General features: G+C 40.4%; 1 protein-coding gene across 9 annotated transcripts in view; it reads right to left on the reverse strand.

The window, feature by feature from the left end:
- PRDM5 (PR/SET domain 5) overlaps nt 1-3,589 on the reverse strand; it is an 88,540-nt gene extending 84,951 nt beyond the window's left edge. For 2 of the 9 annotated variants that reach the window (XR_012660169.1, XR_012660168.1), the window contains exon 1: nt 3,294-3,589. Coding sequence is in view for 7 of the 9 variants with exons in the window: in XM_075090158.1 (XP_074946259.1) it covers nt 3,294-3,386 (93 nt within the window). In the remaining 2 variants the exon portion in view is untranslated. The remainder of the gene's footprint in view (nt 1-3,293) is intronic. The other 7 variants (XM_075090162.1, XM_075090161.1, XM_075090158.1 and 4 more) reach the window with 6 other exon arrangements.
- Nucleotides 3,590-27,025: the final 23,436 nt, after the last annotated feature.

Here is a 27,025-nt window from a genome sequence, read left to right on the forward strand (position 1 = left end):
TACTACCTAGCTCAGTAAAGATAAGGTAGGCAGCAGACACCTCCTGCCAAGCTGAACTGGCTTTTCCCATTCACTCAGAAAGCAACAAGTAGTTTTGGTGCAGCAAGGAAAGCAGCTCACTAGAACTGCTGAGCTCTAAGAGAAGGCATAATTATATCTGCAGAATCTTCCACTACCTATATCAAGATGAAAAGAAGCTTATTGGACTATAATCTAGATCAGTTATAGAAAAAGAAAAATCCTCCATAAATTTAAAATGGAAATTATTTGAAGGCATAATGAATAAGGAACCTGAAAAAGCTAGTTTCCCATACTCACTTCAGTGGCAGAATAACACTTTTGAAGAGGGCATAAAGAGATTAATTTCTTCCTTAACTACTTTGGAGGCTTCCACAGCCCTCACCTCAGTAATACTCTCATCCTTGCAATCCAAAGGATCCCTAGATACCTTATAAAGCACCTACAGGGTTAATTTTACCAATCACTGAAGCACACATCACCTCTGGGATGAAGCACAGCAACAACCTGATACTGCACACTGACTCAAAACAAGAAACACAACACATTGCTCAGCTACTCCCAACCAATAAACCTCTAGTGCACTATGTTAAGACCTTCTAGAAGCTCAAAACAATAGCAAAAGCAAAATGCAAGATGTCCACCTCTAAATGTAAATGTAATATGAATAGTAGGTGATTCAGACTTCTAAACACCTTTTATAGCTTCTCAAATTTGGAGAGAAATGGAAATTAGAGACATCAAAACCTGATGTCTTGGAACACAAAGGTCCACAGGGATAAGCATCATTATTCATTTAGCCTTTCAGAGCATTTTCTTCATATATGTATATTTATTAGTCCTAGTTAATAAACATGTGTTGTATGCCAATAAATATTGACCAAAAACATACTAAGACTTCAACTTCCTCTCTGACCAATAAGCAAGGCATACAACACAGTCTAAAGTCGACCACAGAAATGATTCAAGATATGAAAGGGACATCATTCAAATGTTGAAAAAAAACCTATTTTCACCAGTTGCTTTCAAGAAAGCCAAAGTGAGTAATCCTCTTCCAGTCGCAGCAAAACACTGAGAAACGTAGTGGCTCTCTGATGATTATATTATGGGCCTTATGATTCTGGTGCTGTAATCAAAGGCCAGCTGTTGGAGAAATTACAAGAGAATCACAGTTTTTGTTAAGGTAACAAAAAGTTTCCACCTTTTATGATTACAGACAAAAGCTTGAAAGCACAGCCTGAAGGCGCAAAAGCAGATGGCAGGCAACAGCTGTTCAAAATATATTACCAAAACTTTGCTAATAGCAGAATTTTCAGAGGCCTACCTCATGGTTGCTTAGCACTTAGAAAGTTGGTACGGCAATTTCTGGTTATAAGATCATCTGAAATGTGTTTTACTTTCAGTTCAGACAACTACAATTGTGCAATAGCCACGGAGAGAAAATGATGCTGTATTTGCTATGCAGGAACATAAGATGTTACTTCACATTTAAGTGCCATATTCAACACCTCCTCCCAATCCCTAAGCTCCGAGGAATTAATTTAACAGCTATTAGCTACTCAGTATCATAGCCATGTAGTGTAGTGCTGCTGCCTCGTTACTGGACTGGAGAACATGATGAGAGCACTTCAGGTGTGATTCTTCTTTCCATGGAAAAGTTACACGCAGCCTGGCTACATCCAAGGTATCATCTGTGTTGTTTACACACCCACTCCTCTCTGAACAGCCATGGCAACACCTAGTGCTTAGGTCTCCAACCACTTTTAGGAATACCTGTTTCAACCACTGCCCACAGAGCAACTCAAGAGCTGGTTCCTCAGCCTATCAAAGAGCAAAGTCTGCCTGTCAGGCACGTACTTTTGATCAGGGCTTTGCATACCACAATCGTCTGTGCTACCAGCACAGAGGATTCACTGCCAAACAAAGGGCAAGCCTGTAACACTGTCACCAGACACTCCTAATACAAACAGATCTTATTGCAACTGCCTCTGCCTTCACCTTCTGCATTCCATGAGCAACACATGTCACACTTGCAACATTCCAGTTTTGCTAGGATGTCCTGTATGACACGCTCACACTGGCAGAGGCATGCAGATAGAGCTCTGACAGCATATACTTTGCCTGTATAAGAGTTCAAAAGCAATGCGGAGTAATTCAGGTAAGAAAATGCCCTATTTTTCATAGCATACAGCTCTAATGGCTCAAACGACAACAGTGTAAAGGAAGAGGGCTCAGACCCTGCACTCTGAACTGACATACGGAATTCATACTGACATGCAGATGACGAATTCCATGAGCTTCACTCCACAGCACGCTCTATTTCAGAGTCCAGGCATTAATATATGTTAGTAGCAAACAACCTTCCTTGCTGTGTGGACTCCCAAAGTTCAGAACCTCAGTGGAAAAAAATGTAAGACAAGTTCCCTTCCACCCCCCATTAACACTCAGGGACACCTCAAAAATGGTGAATGCCTACCCCATGGTTTCTAAGCCTTGTTGATGAAATCACTGAAAAATTAGGCAGCACTCCCAACCCTCTCAGAGCCAAAACCTGACAAAGATGAAAAGCAAAACACATAGAAGTGTATAGTAATGCAGGGTTCATAACTTTCAGTATGCCTTTATCTGTCCAAAGAAGCCACCTGGATGGTTGTAACTGGGATTTCAGATAATCAAGACACTTTCAATTCAATTATGAGGTGTCAAGGGACACGACCTGGTTTGGGGTATGAGAGACCTGCAGTTCAGCTGAATCGCATCTTTCACAGGCCCGGCTTTATCATCCCGAAACGCTGAATTAAGTCACCCATCCCGCCGAGCTCCGGGAGCAGGTCGGCGACAGGAGCCCGCCACGGGCGGGCAGTACCTCGCCTCAGGGGCGCCCCGCGCTCACCGAGGAGGCAGCAGCCCCGATCGGCGGGGCTCTGCCCTCAGCACAGCGCCACGAACACAAAGTTAAAAGAAACGGGGGAAAACAAAAACCCACAGAGAAAAACCCTCCGCCGAGCCGGCAGGCCCCGGCGGCTCTTCCCCGCCCCGAGCGAGCACCGGGAGGCTCCCTTTCACCGGGGGTGGTGGGGCGGGCGGTGCCTCCCCTGAGGAGAGGGAGCCCGGGCGGGCGGAAGCGGAGGCAGCGCCGACAGAGCGGGGCTGAGGTGCGGTTTGAGGGCGGCAGCGAGGGGCGGAGGAGCCGCCCCGCTCTCCTGCCATACGTGGCAGCCGCTCCCCGCCGGGCCGGGCCAGGCCGTTACCCCGCTCGCCCGGCCGTTACCCACCTTTTTCACTCTGCGGGCCGTGTAGAGCCCCATCCCGTCCTGCACTTTTGATGACTTCAGGGCAAACCTATCCGGCACGTACATGCCCAGCATTTTGCACCGACTCGGGCCGCCGCCTGCTACCGGGGAGGAGGATTACCGGGGACTTCCATCCCACCGGGAGAGAGACCGGGGGAGGGGGCAGGAAGAGGGGCTGGTTGCGGGGCTTCCCCGGCTCCTGAGGAAGAGGGGAGGAGCCAGGCCGCCGGCGAGGCCCCTGCCGCGGCCGGGCAGCGGCGGGACGGGGCGGGGCGGCAGCCGCCGCCGGGGGCGAGGCAGGCCCCGGCTGCCCGCGCCCGGGGGCTTCGCGCCCTCGAGGGGCGCCCGGCGGCTGCGTGTGGGTTTATTATATCGCGTCGTGTGAATGTCATGACAGGAAATACGAAGCCTTTGGGCTTCCGACGGTCCCGCTGATGAGGCCTGGACACAACGACACGCTGTGGCGCAGGACATGGCAGTGGCAGCCTCCTATCGTGTCGCCGTGGGCTAACGCACAAGTAGTGTGGGCTGCAAAGAGGCGTAAGAGCGCCTTCATCACCCGTGGATTGGCTTTTGTTCCCAGAGCTCTTCATCACCCAGTCACGGCCTTGTGGTCCAGTGCCGTTCTGACAATCGGTCTTCCTCACTGAGTTGAGCTTTTCACTCAGGTTCCTGCAGTGGTGTGACCTAAAGGCAGGTGTGAGAGGAGAGAGGTGAGAAGGCAGCACTGGGCCAGATTTGGGAGACGGAGTTGATGGTGAGGCCCAATGGAGGCAGAGGGGTCCCACCCTGTCACAAAAATTGAGTTGTTTTTTTTTTTAAGAACTGAGACCTCTCATGTGCTGAAATATATATCTGCTGGTACTTACAGATACGGCTGCTGAAGAGAACAGGGGTATTCTCACCAGAGACAATACCCAAACACATTTCAATGCTACGTAACACTTTCCATGAGCACTTTGTTTTCCCAAATGTCACTCAGATTTATCCTCATCATTTTTGTATTGCAGGAATGGGTAAATCCAGATTTAGTTTCAATTTTGAAAGCACATTATCCTTCACTTCTGGTGATTGTTTTTGAGGGAACTCAGATGGAATGCCAGAAATTTAGCAACTTTAAAGGAACACAAACATAACAGTTTTTGTCAAAAGAGTAACATCCTATATATGTACCCAGGAAGGGCACTACATTCTAATACCACACACAACCTAGTTCAAACTAGATTGAAAGGCAAACATGGAGAAAGAAGTTACACTTCAGCAGGTTGCTAACATCACACCAGTATGCTTCTTTTTCATAAAACTGCAATATCCAACATTGGAATTCTTCTAGAGAGTTGATTAGTTTTGGTTGGGATTTCAGCCCACATCATACATAGTTTTGCACTCTAAATTGAAGTAGTGACCACTGTAGTTGGAAAAGGGATTTGGTTACGTCTGATTATGCAGTTAAAGCCAAGTACAAAGGCGTGTGAGGAAAGCAGAGGGAAAAGGGAAAAAAAAACTGGGGAAAATGATATAGGCATATTTTTAAACTGTGCTGCAAATATTAATAATTAGACCACTGGAATGTTAGCAACCTGTTTCTCTTAGGATTCTTCCAGAGACATTAACAGATGTATACATAGTAGAAGTAAAGTATTAAAAGCGTCTAGTTCCCACCAGTATTAGAAAAATTTTGTGTTGGTGCCAGTTGGAAGGAATGAAAAAGTGTCCAGTAATTTAGTTACATCAAGACAGTAAACAGATCATCATAAAAGTGTGTGTATTGTTTTGGATCAGTTGGATTTCTGCCAGTCCATAGGCAGACAATTAGGGAAAAATAAATTTTAAAAACCCCAGGGCTGGCTGTACATGAGAATCCCTTTGATTGCTTTCTAGTGCCCTTATATATTGCACACAATGATGCCACTTTGTGTTCATTATCTAGAGTCTTACGGTAGAGATCATAAGGCTTAAAAAAAACAAAGGTAATGCATATTCTTCCCAACATGCACTTATATACACAAATATGTATATAGTGCTGCATAATATAATTCAATATATGAGCAACTGCTCTGGTAAGTTAGATGAGGCCCTCACTTCGACAAGAAAAACAAAAGGAAGAGGGAATTCAACATGGTTGGAAGAATGACTTTAGGAATTAAATCAATCAGACAGACTGGTTTTACACCTAGATCGATAGTCTGGACACTGACAGTTAATCTAGTAAAAAGTAAAAAGAATAAAATGGAGGATCTCAATCTATGTAAGTAAGAATTCTAACACCTCAGAAAAATATATTGAACAGAGGGGAGTTAAGTTGCCTGGGCCAAGTGCTTCAGTTTTAAGAGTAAGAACAAAATTTAACTATTCTTTTAATCAAGATCCAGCTACAAAGCTTCCATATGCATAACTGAACATACTTAATATTGTGTACTTAATTTTGTGTACTAGAAAATACTTAATTTTGTGTACTAGAACACTTTGTTGAATGGAGGCCAATTTGTCTTAATATGTTATTAGATTAAAATGTTGGCATAATTTTCTATCTCTGACTTTATCCAAGAGCTATGAATGTTTTAAACTAATTTTCCACTGTATGAAGGCCTCTATTTTTATCTTAAAAAAAAAAAAAAGCTGGACGTGCCTCATTTTGAACCTTAAAAGATTATATGTACCTTCACGTAAAAGAGATAGTAAAGCATAATTTGCAATGCATATGATGGCTTTAAGCTCTTGAAGTATGCAAGACTAATTATTTTCACTTATAATCTTAACTATTATTCTAACACGGAATTCAGTTACCTGTGTCTCATTCAATTTAAGCAAAATAGGAAAGATACTATAGCATTGGACAATACGGACACCAGTCTCTCCTCTTGTAGTGTGGTGGGTGTTATTAGCTAAATAATGATTAATATAAATTCATTAATAATAATAAATATTAATCAGATATTCACAACTGCCTGGCCACCTGTACCAGCATTTTTTCTTTTTATTTTAGTCAGCCATTGACCATAAGGTTTTAGAAATGGGCTTCATGCACAGCTGGTATTTGTCCTTTCTGGTTCATACAAGGGCTACCGGGGGGAAACAAAGTCAGCCTTGTTGAGCACAAAGCTGACAACTGCTGCTTGAGCGGACATGTACGTTACAGCTCTGATCCATTTTGTCCTAGCTGCAGTTACAAGGAGGGTGAGGTCTGAAAGGTCCAAATGAATCAAATCAGACAGAGCAAAGATGAAAGACATCACATCATGCTGAATGAATGTTAATCACGAGGTCAACAGCAAGCATGGAGCCCCGTAAGTTTCAACATAACTGTTTCATATTTGGTACGTACATCGCACAGGTGCATCTAGCCTCCCATAGTCCTCTGTTTGTCGTGAACAAATTAGATGCCAGCATTGCCTTCAGCTGAGGGCACAGCACATACCAGTGAAAGGGATTTTCTTGCTGGCAGTTTAGCTAAGTCACCTCTAAAGTGACCGACTGAACCAGTGAATACACGCTTCTGTTACCAGTCACTGCAGATCCACCAGGGTTCACTGGCATAGCTGGCAGCAGCTTGGAAGCGTGAAGAAGTCAACCCTGTGACACGACTACACTGACAGAACTTCAGTGCAGACCAAGTCTCAGACTTGTGAACCATGAACCCCCTAGTACCCAGGCACAAAGAAGTGCTTCCAGGGCTCCCTCCATACACACAAGCAGCCACCAGATACCATGGAACAGGTGAATAGCTTTCTGCTTTATTAGTAAAGGCTCTGTTGAACAAAGCATGGGAAGAACTTTTGTCAGCCCATTTCCAGCCCATGTTCCCAGAGACTGAGAAGCATGCCTTGGTGTGCACCTTCCAAAAGCACTCGTATCAGCTAGCTTTTAGTCTCTGTATCATAATCCACATTGACCCATCAATTTCTTCTCAGAGGGTCACTGCCAAACAAAAGTTATCTTTGCACTGAATATTTCATCAGGTGGTATCTATCCTGTACAGTTAAATCACAACCCTTCCCCTATTTATGGCTTGCTTCCTTCAAGTTCCCACTCCTAAGCAGCAGAAACACCTGCCCAGGTAACTTTCTTTGCTCTGTTTTCAAGTATTCTCTCCTTGGCAATTGCATTAAAACAAGTACAATTGAAGGGAGGGTGACAGTCAATCCAGGAATGTTTGTTCTCACAGAAACAACCAACTTCATTGCCAAAATGCTGTCCAGGTGGCCTAACTGAACTGATGGGAGGCACTCATGCTTTAAAACAATGTCTGAGAAACTGGGTTGTGTGCACAACTTGGACAAAAGATCACATATGGAAACCACAGTCGCCCAGAGAAAGCACAAATGACTTATCTGAGAGTCCTTCACCCAGATTAATGACTGCATCCATTCAACAGAGTTGATTTACCACAGCCAGGATAAACAACAGTAGATGTTGTTCCAAAAATAGGAGGCAAGTAGCTTTGGTATGTACACAAGATAAAGGTATTTGTTCCTATAACTAAGAATAGACATACTCGATAGGGTCCTGCAAGATTTCAAATACACATTTTCTCTTTAACCAGAGTCCAGGAAAATGGACTGTAAGAGGATTCAGTGTGGAACAGATTGAGTATGAAAACACACACAGGTTTTACCTTGTGTTGCACACTGAAAATAATCCAGAGTTTTAAAAAACCCCACTGTTGAAATTACACTACAAAGTTATATGGAAGGGGTGAAAAATATTACTGTTTCATGGTGAAATCTTACCACCAGTGAGTCCTTTCCTCCTCCTGAGGGAACACCAAGTTGGTAAGGACATGCAAAACTGGACAAAATGCATGTTTTCAGTTCTACTGCATATAGTGCACTTGATTCTAACCATTAAAGCACACTGGTATGTACATGAACATACTCACTATTTTGAGATACATCAAATACATTTCAGTGAACACAACTAGGAAGTTTAAAGGTAGAATATGGGACTTGTCAAACTTGGCACCAGTCACTGAATGAGCCTCAAACATAGAGTGAGTTTTCTTTTTTTTCAGGGGATGGGGGTGTTTGGTTTGGGTTCCCCCTTTAAGCTAAAATATCATGCCAGCATAGGGCTTCTGGAAAAGTCTGAGAGGTAAGTTTTACCATTCTTTCCCAGTTGCTACTATAATTTGCAGGCTTTCCATGTCATCTGCTTCATTCCGGTTTTAATTATTTCATGTACACAGTTGTAATGGTTTATTTCGTATGTCATTAAGATAACCTCATTACTTTTGTTTCACATTCTTAACTCGCTGCACATACTTCAGTTGCTATTTACAAAACAGCAAAAATTATGGAGAGAAATAAATGGGGACAGCTGGGTTCCATTTTTATTGGCCTAATGCTTTGATAGTTTTAGCATTCATTTCAACTGAACCAGCCAGATGAATTGTTGGGGATCAAACAAGTCTGAGGAATATACCTCAAGTAAAATCATTTATTCTGAAGTAACTCATTAAATAAAAAACACATTTTGGTGGTAACCTTAACCAAATAACACAGTAGATAAATAATGAACCACAAGTAACAAAGAAAAATATGAGACAAAACAGAGTTTGAACTCTTGTAAACCTAACTCAGAGAAATGCTAACTATTTTAAGGTAGATATTTTTAATTCCTTTGTTCATTATCTTACTTCTTAAATAAAGGTACCTTTAATATTTATATAGTAGGTCCAATACATGTTATCCTGCAGACTACTTCAAAATGGCTTAACAGGAGACACCCTTGATACATCTTTCTTTCCTCTAGTTCTGCTTTTTACTTCCTTAATTGCTTGGTCATACATGGAGTTAGTTATGCTTAGGTTAATATGGAGCTATAAAGCCACTTATGGCTTACCCTAGGGCATATCCACAGCCTGCACAATGCCAACCAGCTGAAAAATCTCACCCCTCCTTAAAGAGCAAACATTGAGCTATAACTCATTTGTAGGCTAGCACAGAGAAACCGGATGTGTTGACGCAGTGTTTCTACATTGCTCCACAGCTGCTTGTTTAGAACTACCTGGAACACTAAGGAGAAACACAAGGGTCTCCAGCAGCCTTCAGATTAGAAGCCTAATGGTGTCGGGAACTATTTACATAACTTCCTTGGAAAGAGAAAGAGGTGTTCTCAGAAGAAAGCTCTTACATGTTCATGGAAGCTGCTGTGCCCCAAATGAAATTCCATGGCAGGAATCCATATGTGGTGACAAACAAAATTACAAGAGTTGCTTGTCTGGAGTTACAGTACATGTTGCAACATCATACCGGAAGCATGGTATGATACACCCTCCACCCGAGGAACAGTTAATTAAGGGTCATACTTTATAAGTTAACATGTCACATTCTAAGAAACAAAAATATTTAAGACAAAAATGGTCTTCAAGATGCCAGAAGTAAACATGCCAGCCACTGAAGAATCTGGCAGCTTAGAAGGAAAATGTGTTCTCCAGAAGAAAGGATGGCTTTTCATACCTAATCACTTGTTTGGATAGTGTAGTATCATCCCTAAAGGTTTTCAGCAACTTCACATTTTTTTCCTACCTCCTCTTGCCCCTCAGGCAGTTGGGCTGAAATCAGAGTGTCAAATGGGGGTTTTTGTTTGGTTGGTTTTTTTGGGGTGTGGTTTGTTGGTTTGGGTTTTTTTTTTTTTAAAATATATATATATATATATATCCTTTTAAGGGTTCCTTGGATCCTTAAGTATTAGAATATCAGCTTTTGCAGCATCCACAGCAATACCAGAATTTGATTCTGGCAGCTGACAGATCTGAGAAAGGGTAGTGTTCACGATAACGGCTTCCCTTTCCCAGTTTGCACATTCGCTGGTCCACAAAATATTTCGCACTGCAGACTGATCATGTTTGCAGCTACTCTTTTGAGAACTTCCTTCCTGGACCTACGTATCTCCTTTCCAACCCCATCCACTTCCTCTTAACCTGGTAAGATCAGGAGCAGCACTTCAAAAACAATCTTTGGCTTACCTAGATTATACCCATTTGCAGGACACTTTGAATATTGTCAGACTATTTCCATTTTGTTCATTTATATCTGTGTGTTTCCAGTGGGCAAATGTTTAGCTTTGATCAGGTATGCAAAGGTTTCAGTCAGGTATTTCCCTGGAATTTGCCAAGCCCATTTCTGTGACTAGGTACAAGGTCATTAACTTTGTATGGGATCATTGTTCTTTTTTCATTGTAAACAACTTCCCAGAGGGTCTACACTGCAGTACCTGGACCAGGATGGAAAAAGGGCTTTGCACTTTCTCATTTTGCATTGAATATTTCAGGAAGCAAAGGTTTCAGCTTGTCTAGTGACAGAATGTGAGGGGAAGATGGGAAGAGGAATATCATACAGACCTGTCACGGTTTTTTTGATCATCTCAGCTGCACAGAGTTCAGCCTAAAAAAGTTTTTTGTTTTTTTTTTGACTACTCCATTCCCCAAAGAAACCAACTAACATATATGGGAAAAATCCTCCCCTTCTTTAAAGCCAATGGCAGCAACTATGGCATACAATTCTGACAAGCTGAATATGAAATCATATTGCTTTAGTTCACACAACATGCCAGCATATGCAGACACAATGACCCTTCCCATTGTTTCTGAAAACAAATCCAAGTGTAATACTCTCAAATGAAAGATTTAGAAACAGAAGCAGCAAATTAACTAACAGAGCTTAGTAAAAGCTGTGTATGCCTTTAAAGTCTGCCCTGCTTTGGGGACAACGGCACCCTTGCTACTAGTAATCACCAAGCACAGTGACTCTAAGTACCTGGAACAAATTGTGTTGACATGGAGTCAACTTAAACCATATGTTATACTACCAAATAAAAACTTAATCTCTTAGACCTAAAACAATCTACGTTACTAAACAATTAAATGTGCCTTTTGTAAATATGACAATAAGCCCCATCTACTCAGTGTCTCAGGGCTTTTTTTTCCAGGTCTAACAGTGGTTGTTTGGTCTGTATTTTCTGGTGATCTGAAAAACTTAAGTTATTCTTTCCCTAATGCACTTTGATTTGCTGAGGAAAATTCAGAGCTATTTTTAAGGACTGCTTTCCTTTTTTGTGGCTTGTTTTTTCTACACCAGTTCTTTCAGAGCTTTCAGTTCAGTGAACATTCCAACCTAAAAAATTATTTCCCCACTAAATATCTCTTCTAATCAGTGCAGAGTTGGCTTTTTGTTTTTCTATAAACCAATACAGACTTCTTGTGTTGTGATATTTAAGGTCATACAAAGCAGTAAATGCTAAAATTAGCTTTTAACTTGTCTCTTTCTTTGCTTATGAGTGCAGAGTAGTTACTGTCAAAATTTCTCTCAGATATTTGAAGTTCTAGAAGTTAGCTCCATGATTTCTGAAGAATTTTATCCTTCCCCCTTTGAAAATATTAAAATACATACATGTGTTTGCATTTTCATTCCCAAGCTGATTGCATATTAAGTGTTCACTCCTATTGTTTCAGAGGTTTTTAAACTAGGGTTTAAAAAAATTAAGGCAAAATATAAGTGAATAAATACCAGATTAAGCAATAATTTGGGTTTCATAATGATGGATTAAGTAATGACCACTTAATTAATCCACATCATAGGGACCTAAAAGCAGCACAGTAATTTCACTGTAGTAGATTTTTACTGCTATCTCACATGACAACTTCATATAAGCAATATAGGAAAGAAGTCTAAAGATCTAGTAGAAAATTGTTGAAAATACTGAGTAGGAGTAACTCACTTCTGGAATAGCAGACTCTGCCCTGAGCCCTCTAATATTTACATTTTTATCTTGACAAATTGAAGGTGTGATCTGATAAAACAGGTTGCGGTTCAATAGTGAAAAGATCTCATAGCTACAAAACATAAACAAAAGGGTTAGAGAACACAATTCCATAGGCAGCAGCTCCTTAGAAAAAGTACTGGAAGCAATAGTGGGTCTTAAGCTGAACCTGGGTCAAAGTTATTACGCTGGTCTGAAACTATAATACATACTCTTATTTATACACCCCAGCATGAAAGACTGCAAGATAAAGCAATCTTCAGTATTAGTTTAGTCTCAGCTGGAGAACTGGATTCATTTTGAGGCATCACATTTCTAGAAAGAAGTAGAAGAGCAGATGGAAGTTCTACATGTTTTTGTCAAGAAAAAAATCATGTCAGCTATAAAGCCTGTAACTGCTATAGGAAGAAAATATAGACAAAGGAGAAGTAGATTCCAGATGATAACCTTAGATATTGATCAAAAGCCTAGTAGATATGGCCTCAGAAGAAAGATTGAAGGCATTAAAGTGTTTAGTCCAGAGAACAGAAAACTTCCGGATATGTAAAAATAGTCTTCAAATACATTAAAAATACTTTAAAGAAAATTAGAAAAACCACTTTTTTCTTTTAGTGGCCACTATGGACATGAGAAGAATGAATAAACAAACTGAAGCAAGTCAGAATGTGGACATTGAAAATACTGTCTAAATGAGTACAGTACTTGCACAGGCTGCCTAGCAAGGTCACGGGGCTTTCATCAGCTGGAGTCTCTGAGAACAGGCTAGGCAAGCATATGAAGTGACACAGGCACAGCCAGTGCTTGACATAGCCCTACACCAGATGATTTCCTGAGCTCCTTTCTAGTCCCTTTTCATGCATCACACTTTAAACTCATACAATCGCAGGAAAAGTGATGGCAGACTGATACATAAAGTATCAGTACATAGAGAAAAAAAAATTTTGAGGTAGCTTTCTGATATCCAGCAAGGACCACAAGCCCCAGCTTTCTACTTTTTCTGATTTGACATTGTCGCTTTTTCTAACCCCTCCCCTATTGTTGGTGTCTGTTGGTCAGCTTTAACTGGAAAAAAAAAATATAAAACTCTCCAGCCTTCGTAGCTCTGGTGGTTTGCTCAGGTTCAAAGGGCTATTCAACAGGCTGATGCAAGAAAAACCTGTTGAGGGTCATTACATTCATAGAAGCTGTGTCTATCTGAGAAAGTCTCCATGCCTCAAATACTTGGAGGCTAGACAAGTACGCAGGGGCAACACTATGCACACCTGACCCGGTCATAATTTCTCCTAGAGACTTGCTATTGGACACTGCCTTGGAGTGACCTCTGGTATACTCAGATGTTAGGCTCTGATATAAAAGAGCCCAGAAAAACCACAAAGTTAGGGAATCTTGGAAATTCAGAAATTAGAGCACAAGACTCCAAAATACTTGTTTTAAAACATTTAGTGTAAGCCATTTCCATTATTTTCTTCAGTGACAGGAACTGACTGAATCACTTTATGCAGTAGCAAATAACTCCCGGGCCACATCGTTACACATTAGAAGTGTCTTCCTTCAGCTCAATGATATCCTATTTCAGCTCAAGTGTGACTTCCTAAACTATTTTCACCCACCCTGTTTTTCCTGTCAGCCCCTTCAGGATCAGCTCACTCTTTTTTCCTTCATTAATGGAAAGTGACTTTCCAGATCCAGCTTCTCCCTGGTGAGCTAGTTCCTTCAATCCTAACCATTCACATACGTGCCCCCATTGCATAAAGGTCATGCCTTCTCAGGCCCCATTTCCCATTAGGCTTGCGTTGAGTTGATCATATGCTTCTTCTGGGAGCAATACATCTTAAACTTAGCTACTTCCGCTCCTGCTTGCAACCTAATCTTGATGGGGATCTTCACGTAACATGAACTTTGTCACCAGGCTGATTCCTACTCTGTGCAACTGTTTTTAGTTGTTGTGAAAAAACATAGAAATTAGGCTCCCTTTCAGTACCTGCTCTGTGCCTATCATTTAGCTCATCATATTTGGCAGTCCAACCACACAATAAATTCTTTATAAAACCTTGAAAGAGCTTTAATGCTGTGAAATATTTTTCCACCATTCCTGAACAGGACATGAAGTTGGAACACCCTGTTAGTTATTCCTGTAGCAGGAACACAGCTGACTACTGTACTATGAACTTACAGTGGTTTGTTAATAATATTGTAGCAGATGGATGACAACTCTCATTACTGGCCTCTACCTTTTGTGTCTGCCACGTGGTTTTGGATATTCATATTTTCATTTCTTCATGGTTCTTCAGCACTCCACTACATAGGGTATTGTAAAGCTGCTGTTTTTAAATCCTTGGAGAATGGCTACATACATGCAGAAGATATTTCTCAGAACAGCAGCTATGGAAAATTCATTTTGGCACTCTAAGCACATTTTCAAAACCTGTCCTATCCTTTGCCCAGAGACTTGTCTATGGTGATCTTTCACATAATTATTGTGCTGTTTGGCCTCACTGTCTTCCTCCCATTCTCAGAAGAGCAGTACTTGAGTTAACCTCTTTTCAATGGCATGAATGTCCACTACCTTCTACCTTTCAGTATTCTGTTTAGCTGTGTCTCAGCCACCAGTGGAAGGCTTAAACTCCCCGATTATCCACCACTACATACTTGTTAGTTTCTTCCTGAACTGTGAGCTGGAGCAATTTAATTTCCCTGGTCAGGAAACCTGGTCACAGAAGAGAACAGGTTGCTCTAAGGCCTACAGTAAATGGGAACGCAAATAGATCTACATTGCTTACTTGGGGAGCTAAGCCTAAATCCCAGGTCCACACAAGAGGCAACACTTACATAGCTTTAATCATCTTAGACCAGATCTCATGTTCAAGTACATAACCTTCTTGCACTGCAGCCTGCATACCTACTACTTTCCCTTCCAACCCCTTTCCAGCCTCTTTATTCTCATCTTGTTTTCATTCCTGCTTCATTTTGCATTTCTGGTATTCCTTTGTGCTGGGAAAACACCCTCAACTTTTAGCTACCAAATACTTCCCCTCACCCCCCCGCAAAGAATTTAACACTTTTTTCCATTAATTCACCTCAATGCACCACTGGTCTCACCATCAGCACCACTTCAGCCTATCTGATACACTTTGAATTCTGAAAGATCATGTTTCAAGCACCAGCGCATGCCTCCAGTATTTACAGACCCTGGATTTTTTTTTCCTTTTTATGAAGTGTTGAATTTACAGATATCAATGGTATTTGACCTGAGATATTAGTCAAAAACCCAGGTGGCCAAACTGTTAGGGGTAGAGGCAGTGGATTTGAAATGCAAGGAGAATTCTCATTGACATCAAGGGTCTAGTGTCTGGGAGTATTATTTAGAAGGCTGTTGGATTTTTTTTTTTTTCTGGGTTTTGGTTATTTTTAGAACAGCTGAAGTCAGGGCACTGTGTAATTTGAGGTGTATCTCATAAGAGGCAATACGACATTCAGCCAAATAAATTGAATGTTGTTTCTTTTGGGTTTTGAGTCCTATGCACAGTACAATGTTGCAACGAGGACTGTGCCTTGTGACTGCTTCTGTGAAGCAGAATTTGTACTGAGCTCTGCTTTGACTCTAAGCTGAAACACATTCCTGTACTGTTCCTTAGTTATTCTGTAACTTTTTTTTTTATTTTAAATTATCTTAGATTTCGGGTAATCCTGTGCCATCTATAAGTTGCAAGGTTATAATAAGAGATTTGGGAAAGTTGCATCAATGTGGCAAAGAGGCTATCTTCTAGTCAATTTTAAGAATACAGATTTTTTTTCTTCTTGACAAACACAAACTATGTGGGTTTTTTTAAAAATCCATATATAAAAATTAAATGTTGTTCTAAACCTTTTTGGAAATGTTATGTGAACTCTTCAAAGAATGTTTCCTTAGCGCACACACCAAATTAGAGCTACTAACTTAAGAACAGACAAGAACTATCCTAAACATACCTTAGTGCTTTCCTTGGGTTTCAGTCTCCTACCTGCCTGTCCTCCACTAAAGTCCCTTTCTCAGCTGATGACTTATTTCCCCAGGAAATACTTACTTCTAAGTGCTGTAATGAATACCTCTGGAAGAATGGGAAATTCTTACTGCTTTAACACAGACCTAGTGGGCAGATAACTTGAATTCTTCTGGACATCTTTGCTTCGCTTCATCCAAATAGCTGTTGTATTCTGAAAGAGAAAGCAGAAGCCAGTCTGGCATATAAACATTTAAAACAGATCAGAGAGTTTTCCACCTAGAGGCCTCAGCAGAGCCAGCCTCACCAACACCCATGGTCATGAACTGCTTTATACGGCTTAAGGACCTGCATAATCAGGGATACTATAGGCATCTATGTTTAGAATGAACTGAGCCTAACAAAAACCAAACAACCAGCAGACCAAACCACCAACATTTGTCAGGAATTAGATTTTCATTAAACCGTGCAGGATGAGTATTTGAAAATGGCTTCTCTGTTGAATGCTTCCACTTGTAAACTCTAATCCTCATTATATTCTGTCTGACACCATGGGTACTCAGCAACTCTGTCCCAAATGTTCAGAGTTCAAAGTCAAGTCAGCTGAAAATGTAGAATCAGAGGCAAACAGAGCTGCAAGTTCTTGTTAGTATGTGCTGTATAGCCTTGTGGGGTTTGTTTTGTTTTTAAACTAACACATCCAGCCATATACCCTCTAGTTTTGCAGAACTTCAAATAAACAAAGAGTCATCTTAAAACAAATGAGATTGTGTACTGACGATATTTCAGAAACAAATGTCATAACATTCTGAAGAACTGATTCCAATAACAATTGTTCCAGTTTATGACCACCCACTGAATAGCATCAATTTCTGTAAAATTAAGTTGTGCCCTCATATCCTCTATTAATCTTTGTAAATAACATTTATTTTTACATTGCAACTATCTAGAACTCCACTACACATCAGACAGATAGAAATATTTTTTTGATACCATAATGTGCGAGTTTCTGGCTACTGCACCCCTTGGGGCACTGTATTTCTTGTTAACATTATTTAACTGTGGTGCCATGAGGTAGATACAAGATTGTGAAATGCACTGGTTTGGAAATTGTGTGTCAGACTCTAGAGACTGCCTAATTCCACTCCCCCACCCCCCCAGTTACAGTCACAATATCAAATAAGAAAACTACAAACACAGTACTTCTGTTGTTATTAGAAAGAAAAGTTGCACATGCTAGTCTTTCACAATACTTAGTGGGATAATTTATTTAACTGTGGGGGTCTTATTTCCAAGTCTGTATTATACAAGACGTCAGACTAGACGACTCTAAAAAAATGTAAGAAGCAGCAGTCATCAAGTACACAACTCTGGCTCAAATGATTTTTGGATATTGTTGCCAGGGTCTATAAGGATCAACTGTAAAATGATTTATGTACATTAGAAAAAGAATCAAACAATAAGAGAAAAATGAAGAAAACCAATAGCTCTTTCAAAGATTGAGTTGTGTTATTACAACTATTTTGTGCAGCTTAACATCGCTTAGTGAAGTTACTCGGTTTAGAAAGCACTAGAAGGATTAAAGACAAGAATATAATTTCTGGTTTTATTCCCTTCATTATTTTTGTTTTCAAAATTGAGACAGAAATAAGAAATATGTTCTTCCTCACAAGCAATGTAGAATGATCCAAAGAAGTTCGCTCTTTCAGACAAAGCCTTCTATTTAAACTTTACAGATCTACTTAGTTTCACAAAGCAGAGATGTCTGGAGACTCTGAAACAAGTGGGGGAAAGGATCTCACATGGCACCTTCTCAGGAGCTACTTTCACCATTCACCAAGAACAGAAGCTGGTACAAAAGCATGATACAAGCCTGGTAAACCTACATCTTGGGACAGAAGTTGACATCTGAGAGCAGATTAAGTCAGCAGTGAGTTCAGTAACAATCTGAAATTAGTAGAGAGGAGGGACCAATGGAAAAACATGTGTGGGTGTGTATGTCAGATTAATCTAATGATTAGTAAGAGGACAAGTGTATGGGGAAAAACATGCTTTCTAAAGAAAAGTAATAGCTATAAAAAGACATTTGAAAGATGTCTGCCACTATGTTGCTTCCTTTCTGAAATAGTCATCCCTGGTTAACAAGACCAACAAATCCTACCATTTAGTCTAAAGCTGTAGATGGTTCTTTTTACCCTGTGCGAAGCCTGCCTATATAAATGTTTTCCCTTGGCTCAAGTGGATACTCCCCTCTGACATTTCAGAGAAAACAGTGCCACCCCTCTGGGTCAGGCTGCAGAGAGTTTGCGTTTGATATTGTTTGTGGGATGCTGTTCTATCTATCACACAATAGGGTTTCTGTTTCTCCATCGGTTCTATTGTGTTAAATCACACTGCTTTTTTTCAAGTTACATTAAGTTATATCCTGTCAGGCGGCCTAAGGCATTTAGACACTGGGTACCCCGTAAATTTAAGTTATTACTGCTCAGTACTGCTGGTAATGAGTTAGTCATCTTTTTTTATAATGCAGAAAGGGAATGCCTGAAAATACACTGCAGCTGCATCTTATTTAAAAGTGTGTCTTTCAAGAGGTACAAGACATTAACATGCCCTTTCTGAAGCTATGAAAGTCTGCCAAAACTATAATAATGCTTCACAGAAAGGCTGAATGAAGTCCTGCCTACACACAAGAAGTAGCCATAGTTAGCCCTTGTCCTACAACATGGCTGTGGCCAACCTGCATGCTGAACATGCCTCATTATTCTGTTAACATGGGTGAAAAACATTAACCTGCGCAGTCACAGCATACAACACAATGACATGGTTTCACCTGGTCGGTGCCTAAGCAAGGTTATTCCTACAGCATGAAGGGAACCTAAGAGAGAAGTGAGAGAGAAGAAAGCACAGCAGATGCCCAGCACTTAATATGCAGCTGCTCCTACAGTCCTGCCTGTCTAACCAGTAGATTTTTTTTTTAACCCAACCAACCTATTCCTCACATAGGCACAGGTACACATCTATACACACAAAGCCCCCAGCAAAGAACAATGGAAGCAGATTCTCTGTTTCCCTTCTCATGCTTTCTTAGGGAAAAAAAACCCTAACAACAAAACCATCTTTTTTTCTATTTGGAGTTACTTAATTTGTGCAATAGTGCTTGATACTGCATTACTTCCATTTAGTTTACAGACTGCAATAAGAGTTACTGGGTGATATACCATACATTTTAATTTTAATGAAACACCATCAAATAAGAATGGCAATAATTTATTTACATCTTGTGTTTTGCATCTTTACAGACTTGCAGGCAGCAGGCATAACCCTTATTTCTAATGAAATTTGGAAAGTTGGAGAATGTTTATAATAACTAACATTGAACTATGACTAAAGACATAGAAAAAAACCTAGAGCAATCCAAAAGGTTGGGAACAAAACATTAAATAGACATAAGTGAAGCATTTGGCCATTGCAGGGATTTTAACTCTTAATAGTTCAACACAATTAATTTCTAATGCTCTTGAGTTGGCTTTTGAAAATTTGTTATTAAGAGGTATTGTTATGACAGGTTACGGTCACATAATAACCCCTGATTTAAGAACCAGATAGTTATTTGACCTGATAGATCCCATCAATTAAAGGTGTTAGCAAGAACTGAGAATTAAAAAGGTTTCAATAAACTAAAAAACAAATCCAAAATACTTTCTTTGTAAGAAATCTACTGCTTTAAGTCTAGGAAGGGACAGCTACTGCTTTTGATATCATCCCACATAATATTTTGTCCCTCCTCTCCACCTTATAGTATCTGCCTAATGGGACAAAACAATCAAAAACCTCTGTCATCATATAAATCAAGACATTTATCCATTTTGAATGCAATATGCCATTGACAAGTGCTACAGCAGCCCAACACCAGTAGGAACAAGAGCTGGCTTGGAATAGGTTCAAAGACAATTCATTTTTAGTAGATTCTAAGCATACCTTTTATGACAGATCATTTACAATTTTGTTCCCCCTTTCCCCCTCACTTCCCTCCCATAAAAACAATGACAAGTACGAAGAAAACATCAAACGAAACTCACATTCAAATGGAGAGAAGGATAGTCAGGAACATGGATTCCCTGCAGGTTTGAGTAACCTGCAAGCTTTCACTTGTTCATTCAGCCATCGAAAAGCATATACCCACAGGCCTTGTCCAAGGGATAGACATTTGGAGTGCATTAAGCTTCCAGAGGGTATGTGTGCAAAACCCCAGTATGAAACCATTATTAAAAAGGCTCATGTTTGCTATTTCTGTGGTTTGTCAGAAAGGTCAGTGTTTAAGATGTTTTCATTTAGTGAAAATGCGCCTCTATTCTTGTTATTGTTGTTTGATTGTTTCTTTCATGTATGTTCCTCCTCCTCCTCCATATCATTGTTTGTCATCATATTGTGAAGTATCTTGCTGTTCCTCTAGTTGTCATGGAACTGGTTAGGTGTTACAAGTTTGTGTAACTTTTCATTACAGTAGCGGTTAATTTACAGATGGGTACGTTCCTGCTGCAACAACTTCTCTGAACTCATTAGGAAGTTTTAGACTGGAGTAGGATAAAACCAACCATATTCATTGTGTGGAGTAGTGTGGGAGCTGCATTACTTCAGCAGACAAAGACTTGTTATGCTTCTCAGGAACCCTTCATCAGATCTTTCCTCTTAATCTGACCTAAGCACCTACACTGAGCAGACACCTACACTCACACAGGAGGTCTACTACAACAGTACCAAGTGTGAACAAAATCTTTCATCCCAAAATACACCAAATACTGAACCTCCACTCTTCATTATGAGCACATCTGCTGGACCAGCAGAAATAAGCAGCCTAGGCAACAATTTTTTTTTTTTTTTGGCTAGCACTTAACAACTCTAAAGCACAGATTTCCGTTGAGGTACAAGGCAGTCAGAGAGATTGCCTATTTAACCTTTGTACAAACTGGAGGTGTGGATACTGTATGTTTTCTCCACTCTGAGAACTCATAAAAACCTGCCTTTTGTATTTTGAAATGGAAAAAATATTACAAAAAAATACAAAGAAGCACACAAGCAACTTTTAAAAGATATCCAGAAAACATTAACAGATAATTAAACAGTAGCTAAATATTTATACTGTACATTTCACCTTTATCAGAACATACCCTTCTTTTTCCAGAAAAAATATCTCTGTTAGGGGCTAGGACAGACAGTATCCAATTTATTTTTTTCTCCTGGTATATTAGAGTGATGGAGCCAAGTGATCCCCTCTGCAGGGGGAAGGATGCACTATCTTCATTTGAGAGCTACTGGGTATGCTTAAGGCGGGAGAAGCAAACAGCAAGGAGACATAAGCATGCAGTTCAGGCTCGGGAGATAGCCAAGAGCAGCAGGAAAAGCTAGAAACAAGCCCCAGTGACAATGGAAAAAAAACACTCGCTAGGAACTAGAGTGAACTCACAGTCTGCTTCAACCCCGAAAGCCACAGAGCTGACTGAAACCAGGACTGGAAGCAAGGACAAAGTGAGCAGCAGGAGATTTGTTTATAAACCCTTCCCCATGTCTAGTCTGTCTTTTCTCTTTCTCATCTCTGTTTTAAGAGGTTTGTCTGATGTAGGCTTTTTGTTCAAAGAAAACCTGAGGTTTGAGTTTAAAAGCTCTTTGAGGGAAGAGGTCTGGAGAGACCTACCTCAAAGCTCTGGTCAGATTTTTTTTTTAAATGACAGAGGTATTTTGGAGTTTTATTTAATTATGGTGACAAATACTTAGCTACTACATGTAGCATATAAGTAGTGGCTCTATCAAGCTGTACCTCTTAAGAGTGACGGCATCACATGCTATGCACAAGGACACAGTTTCAGCTCAAACATCAATGACCTCAGAAGCAATACCTTCACACATGGATACCAAGTCAGCATGAGGCTCTGGTGAAAAGGATTTCATAACTTCATAGTCCTCCATTTCTCCCATACTTCATCCGAACTAGGAGCTGCTGATCAAAACCTCTGGGCAGAGCCTCCTGCAAAGCATGCTATGAATGCTAGACTGAGTTATTATACAATCAGCTGTAATGCTACTTGAGCAAGGCCAGAGGAGGGTGATCAAACATCTCCAAAACACAGTAAGAAAATGGGCTTTGATTGTCAATACCAACAGGGAACCTAAGACTAAACAGGATCCAGAAATAGCTGTGACTTGCTTCAACCTACTGCTCAAACCAAAGCAACAGGCACTGTGTTTTCCCCATGTCCTTTAGGCCTGCTCCACCCTTTCTGTAGAGGGCATGAGAGGAATTACCCGACACTCAGCAGTCACCATTTACAGACAAAACCAAACCACCATACTGTCTATACACTGTCATGCATCATCTGCTTGCAAACCATGGTGCACCAGTCATTGTCACCGTGCTGTCCTCCCCAGCAGCCAGCTGCACAGTTTGAACAAGAGAGGGTGAAAGAACATAAGGAAGCCATTAGAGGTTAGGAGCCGTTGCCCAACACGACTCAAAAAAGGATCCAAGGAAACATAATGGAATCATTCATGAGCAACTGTCCATCCGGTAAACGTCTGCAGGCAGCCTGCAGCTGCTCCAGTTCTCAAGACTGACTACACCAGTTCTCTAGAACAGCACAATATATGCATTAGCTTAGTGTACCTGCCTACTAGTTTTAAACATGTCAAACATTAAAAAAAAGAAAACCCAAAAACCAAACTTCTGGTCTGTGAAAGAATGGCCATAGCCACAGACAGAGACAGTACCTGGGAAAAGAAAAACTGAGAGGAAGAACAATGCCTTGCTCTTGAACGGTGAAGGGAGGGAGTTGTCTCCAGCTTCTAATTATAATGCTATGCAAAACAACTTGAAGTAAATGTATTTGTGTTTATTTCGCATTCAACTTCCCGGTTGTGTGATGGGAAATTAAGGAGGATAAACACAGTAATAATAATGGGGCCAGATTGCAGCTGGCATATGCATGGGTGTGTGGGAGGAAAAACACCAAGAGTGCCCATAGCCTATATGCAAGCTCTGCCTACGCTCAGCAAGGTCTTCATCCTTGTGTCCTCAAAGAATTAATTAATTCCCCAGGACACAGGGGATGAGTAAGTCCTGATTCCACCAAGGAGCAAAATAAGACCCATGCTTAACTGCCTGAAAGGAAACACCCTCCCACCAACATCATCCCTCCCTGATCATAAGTTATCTGGCTTTGAGATGTAACATCCTTTTTAACAAGCATACTATTTTGTGTCTATAGACAGCAAGTATTCAAGTAATAACATTTGCACTTGTTCTTTTTCAGCTTTCCTCACAGTAGAGAGGATCAGTAAGGGAAGTCTTCATAGGAGGAGAAGAACTTTTTTTTGAAGTGAATGATAAACATTTATCTAACAGTTCATCAAAAGGTACCTCAACTCTACACTTTTCAGCAGGCAGAATCAAACTGTACATCAGCAGACTTCCCAAAATACACAATGGCTGCAAGATCAGAACGCTAACTCTACGTTCATTATTTGCTCCTGCCTATTATGAGATTGGTAAGTCCCTTTTGAGTTAAGCAGATACCTACCATTAAAGAGCAAGTTGTGCTGGAAAATAATAACTAGCTGCATTCAAAAACCCACCAGTGTTATCAGGTCACTAAAACTTGCATTTATAAACATTTCTCTTTAAAAAAAATTACTAAAAAAGAGGGGCGAATATGACCCCCACACCCTGGTATCAGCAGTGGTTGTCCAGGCTAACTAGGGGTTATGATTATTATACCCAGTTATATGGACTTTAGAGGAGCAATAAAAGCATTCTTCTGAAGTAGGCTTTGGAAACATTGAACAGATGAAGTGAAGTAAGAACTTGCATCTCCGACAGGATTAATACCACAAGTTTATAAACCAGTCTAGACACTTACTTAAACAACTAAACCGTCTCTGAATTTTATCAGTTGCTATTGTAGCCTTTCAGATATTCACTAAAACTCTAAACACCCTAAAATCTGTAGACTACCTAAAGACAACAAACGAAAGGCTGTCCTCAATAACATGGAGCTACTGGGGAAAAGGTTTAATATGGAAATGATGTGAAAAGCCCAGCTTCTCCTCCATATATAGGTTTAAATTACACAGCCAGAAACAGCTGCTGCAGCTCAATAGGAGAATGCCACATTTGTAAAACATCAGCTTGAAAAGGCAGGGTAGATGGGGCAATCAAGTAGAAATGCATGTGCTGTAAACATTAACACTTACAGAAATTGGGGGGAAAAAGGAAAAATGAAAATAATGTACTTTACAAAACATTTAAATCTCAGTTTTTGTTCTATATCCCTCTGTTTCACCTGAAATAGCGTGCAGTCCCAGGTGTAGAACAACACAGGTAACAATATAGGTATGACTTAGGAATTAAGTTAAACCACTGACCACCAGACATCAGATGATTTTCTAATCCAGACTCTCTGATTATTTTCCTCCATCCAAAAAAACCCCTACTTCTACTTCAGGATTAAGCAGAATAATTTCTTGCCTCTCATTGTAGAGGCAAAGCAAGCTAAAGCAGTGTTTCCCATTTGTGATTTAATGAAGAAGCAGTCCCACTCCCATCTTACAAGCAGGTCGCACATGGTCAGTGAGACCCTTCACTACCAGACTTGCTAGATTTGGAAAAAGAATTGTGACACAATTAAAATGAGAATTCAGGTCCTTTAGGAAGGCATGCATTATAAGATTAAGAGTTAATAATCCTGTCAACATTTATTTAAGCTAAGCCATTGGAGCAGAAATTTACAGTTATTTCAGCTGCCTGTGGCTAGAAACACACATTTCTCTTAATAAAGTGAACAACTAAGACCATGCCTGCTTACTTCTAGCATGTATTATACTATGTATTACTAGTAAGTGAGAGGTTTCGCTTGCAACGTGACACAAGTAGTCTGTAACCTCTCCTGTCAAAACCACCCTGCCAAATTCCATATCTGCCGTCACTTACTTGGCATCCACAGTGCCTAGGGCAGGTTTTTCCAAAATGTTTAGTGATGGCTGGACCCTCCTATCATCAAAATTAGTAGGAGTAAGTTTGATGAGAACTAATGCCTTCTGGAAATGCTCATGCAAAACTAGTCCACATGTACCAAATGTGGCTTGCTGTGGTGGGAAGATGCATTAACATTTGCTGAGTCTGGGATGTGGCCTTTTTACATTGCCTACACTGAAACCATGCAAATATATGTACACAGATCATACAGGTATGTTTAGTCCCTATTCAGATAAAAACAAATTAAGCCTCTGAATACCTGTGGCCTTAAGCAGCCTATAGCCTACCCTTACTGCCACCTAAGAAAAGTCTGAACTACCGTCTGAACCCAGCATTAAAATAGGGGTGTAGTAGGGGTGGACAAAACAGGTAATGAGAATCAGCATGGGTATGAACACAGCATTAATACCCCCCAAACCCAGCAATAAATTATTTCCTCTACACCAGACTTTTAACACTTTGCTATTATCAGCACACATTTATGATATTATATAGTACTTATTCATTGTTTACTCAGAGAGCAGAGAAAGACTTCCAGAATCCTTCTGTTTGTTTGTTTTGTAGAATAAGAAGACATCACAGTTTATGTTAAAACTCTTATGCTCAGTTAGCTAGCTCACTCAGGAGACCTAATACAGGTAAGAAGTACATACACTTCTCAAGACAAAAGGAAGAAAGAAGAAGGAAATGTTTTCTTCAGTAGGACCACATTTACAAATCACTTATAAAAAACTGGCTGAAATTCCAGTAACACAATAAAGAAGACAGAAACATTTTCCTTAGCAGAGCTAAAAACCAAAACCCTACAGATCTGAAAATTCTCCTTTTACTTAGAAAGAAACTTGAAGAGGCAAAGACAGATTGATTCACCTACCTCTAACAACACACTCTTATCTTTCTCCCCTCCTAAGGCAGGAGAGGCATCTTTTATAGTTCATGTTAAAAGGCTTGTTAAAGGAAGTAGGGTCACTTGGCCCCAGTGGTGGGGCTGGTAATGAAGCCCAGCTGCATCCTCCCAGGCTCTGTGGGGCTGAGGGGGAGCCACGCGCTCTGGAGAACAAGCTGACGGTTCCCTGTGGAACCAGCTTGCGCTTTGTGTAGCTGCTCAAATCAGTGAAAGCGAGGCAGAAGCAGATGGAAAAAGCCATCTTCTTTGGTGTGGTTTTATTTTGTACCCATATTGCCATAAAAAGTCTACGCAAGAGGGAAGGCCAACAGAGAAAGGGGTTTTCACAGGATTCTCCTTATGTTTCCATGGCCTCAGTAGCTGGCTTTGCTGATACGCTGCAGTCCTGTGTTTTTTAACATGATTGTTACTCACCTCCCAGAAGAGGAAGTGAAATTGCTCTGAGTTTATTTATTGGGCAAAACCGTGCATCTTATTCTACTGCACCTTCGAAGCAGATGTGTTTGAATGAAAACCAGCAGCAAGAAGTAACGGGCAAAAAAAGTTAAAAAGTATAATAGGCAAGAGAAAAACATTCACATTCCTCTAGCCTGCTTCTAACATCACTGGAATGCCAGGAGACCTTTTAAGTAACAGCAAACATTATGAAATGGAAGAGGACATAAAAGAAAATGTTAATACCTCAGGAGTACTCTGGTCCTTCCTAACTTTCTGCAGAGGGCAAGAACTTCATGTATACTTTGGCATCCAGAATCTTACAAAATATTTTCTTTGCATATGCCAAGACTTCATCTGTTCATTTTAGCTTGGACCTGCAGGAATGCTTGCAAAATGAAATTGGAAAAGGGAAACAAGGGTGGAAATACACAGTTAAATTCTCCATTTTATTCCACCATAAGTGATTAGTTTGTGGTTAAGAACACTACAGATTACTATTGGTGGAAAAAGAAGCCAAACACCCTCCTTTACCCAAATAGTAAAATATATTCTTGGCCAAAGAAACAATTTAAATTATTCTATACACATTATTTATCAAATGCTG

Source organism: Phalacrocorax aristotelis, chromosome 4 (genome assembly GCF_949628215.1).
Source record: "Phalacrocorax aristotelis chromosome 4, bGulAri2.1, whole genome shotgun sequence".
Lineage (NCBI taxonomy): Eukaryota > Metazoa > Chordata > Aves > Suliformes > Phalacrocoracidae > Phalacrocorax > Phalacrocorax aristotelis.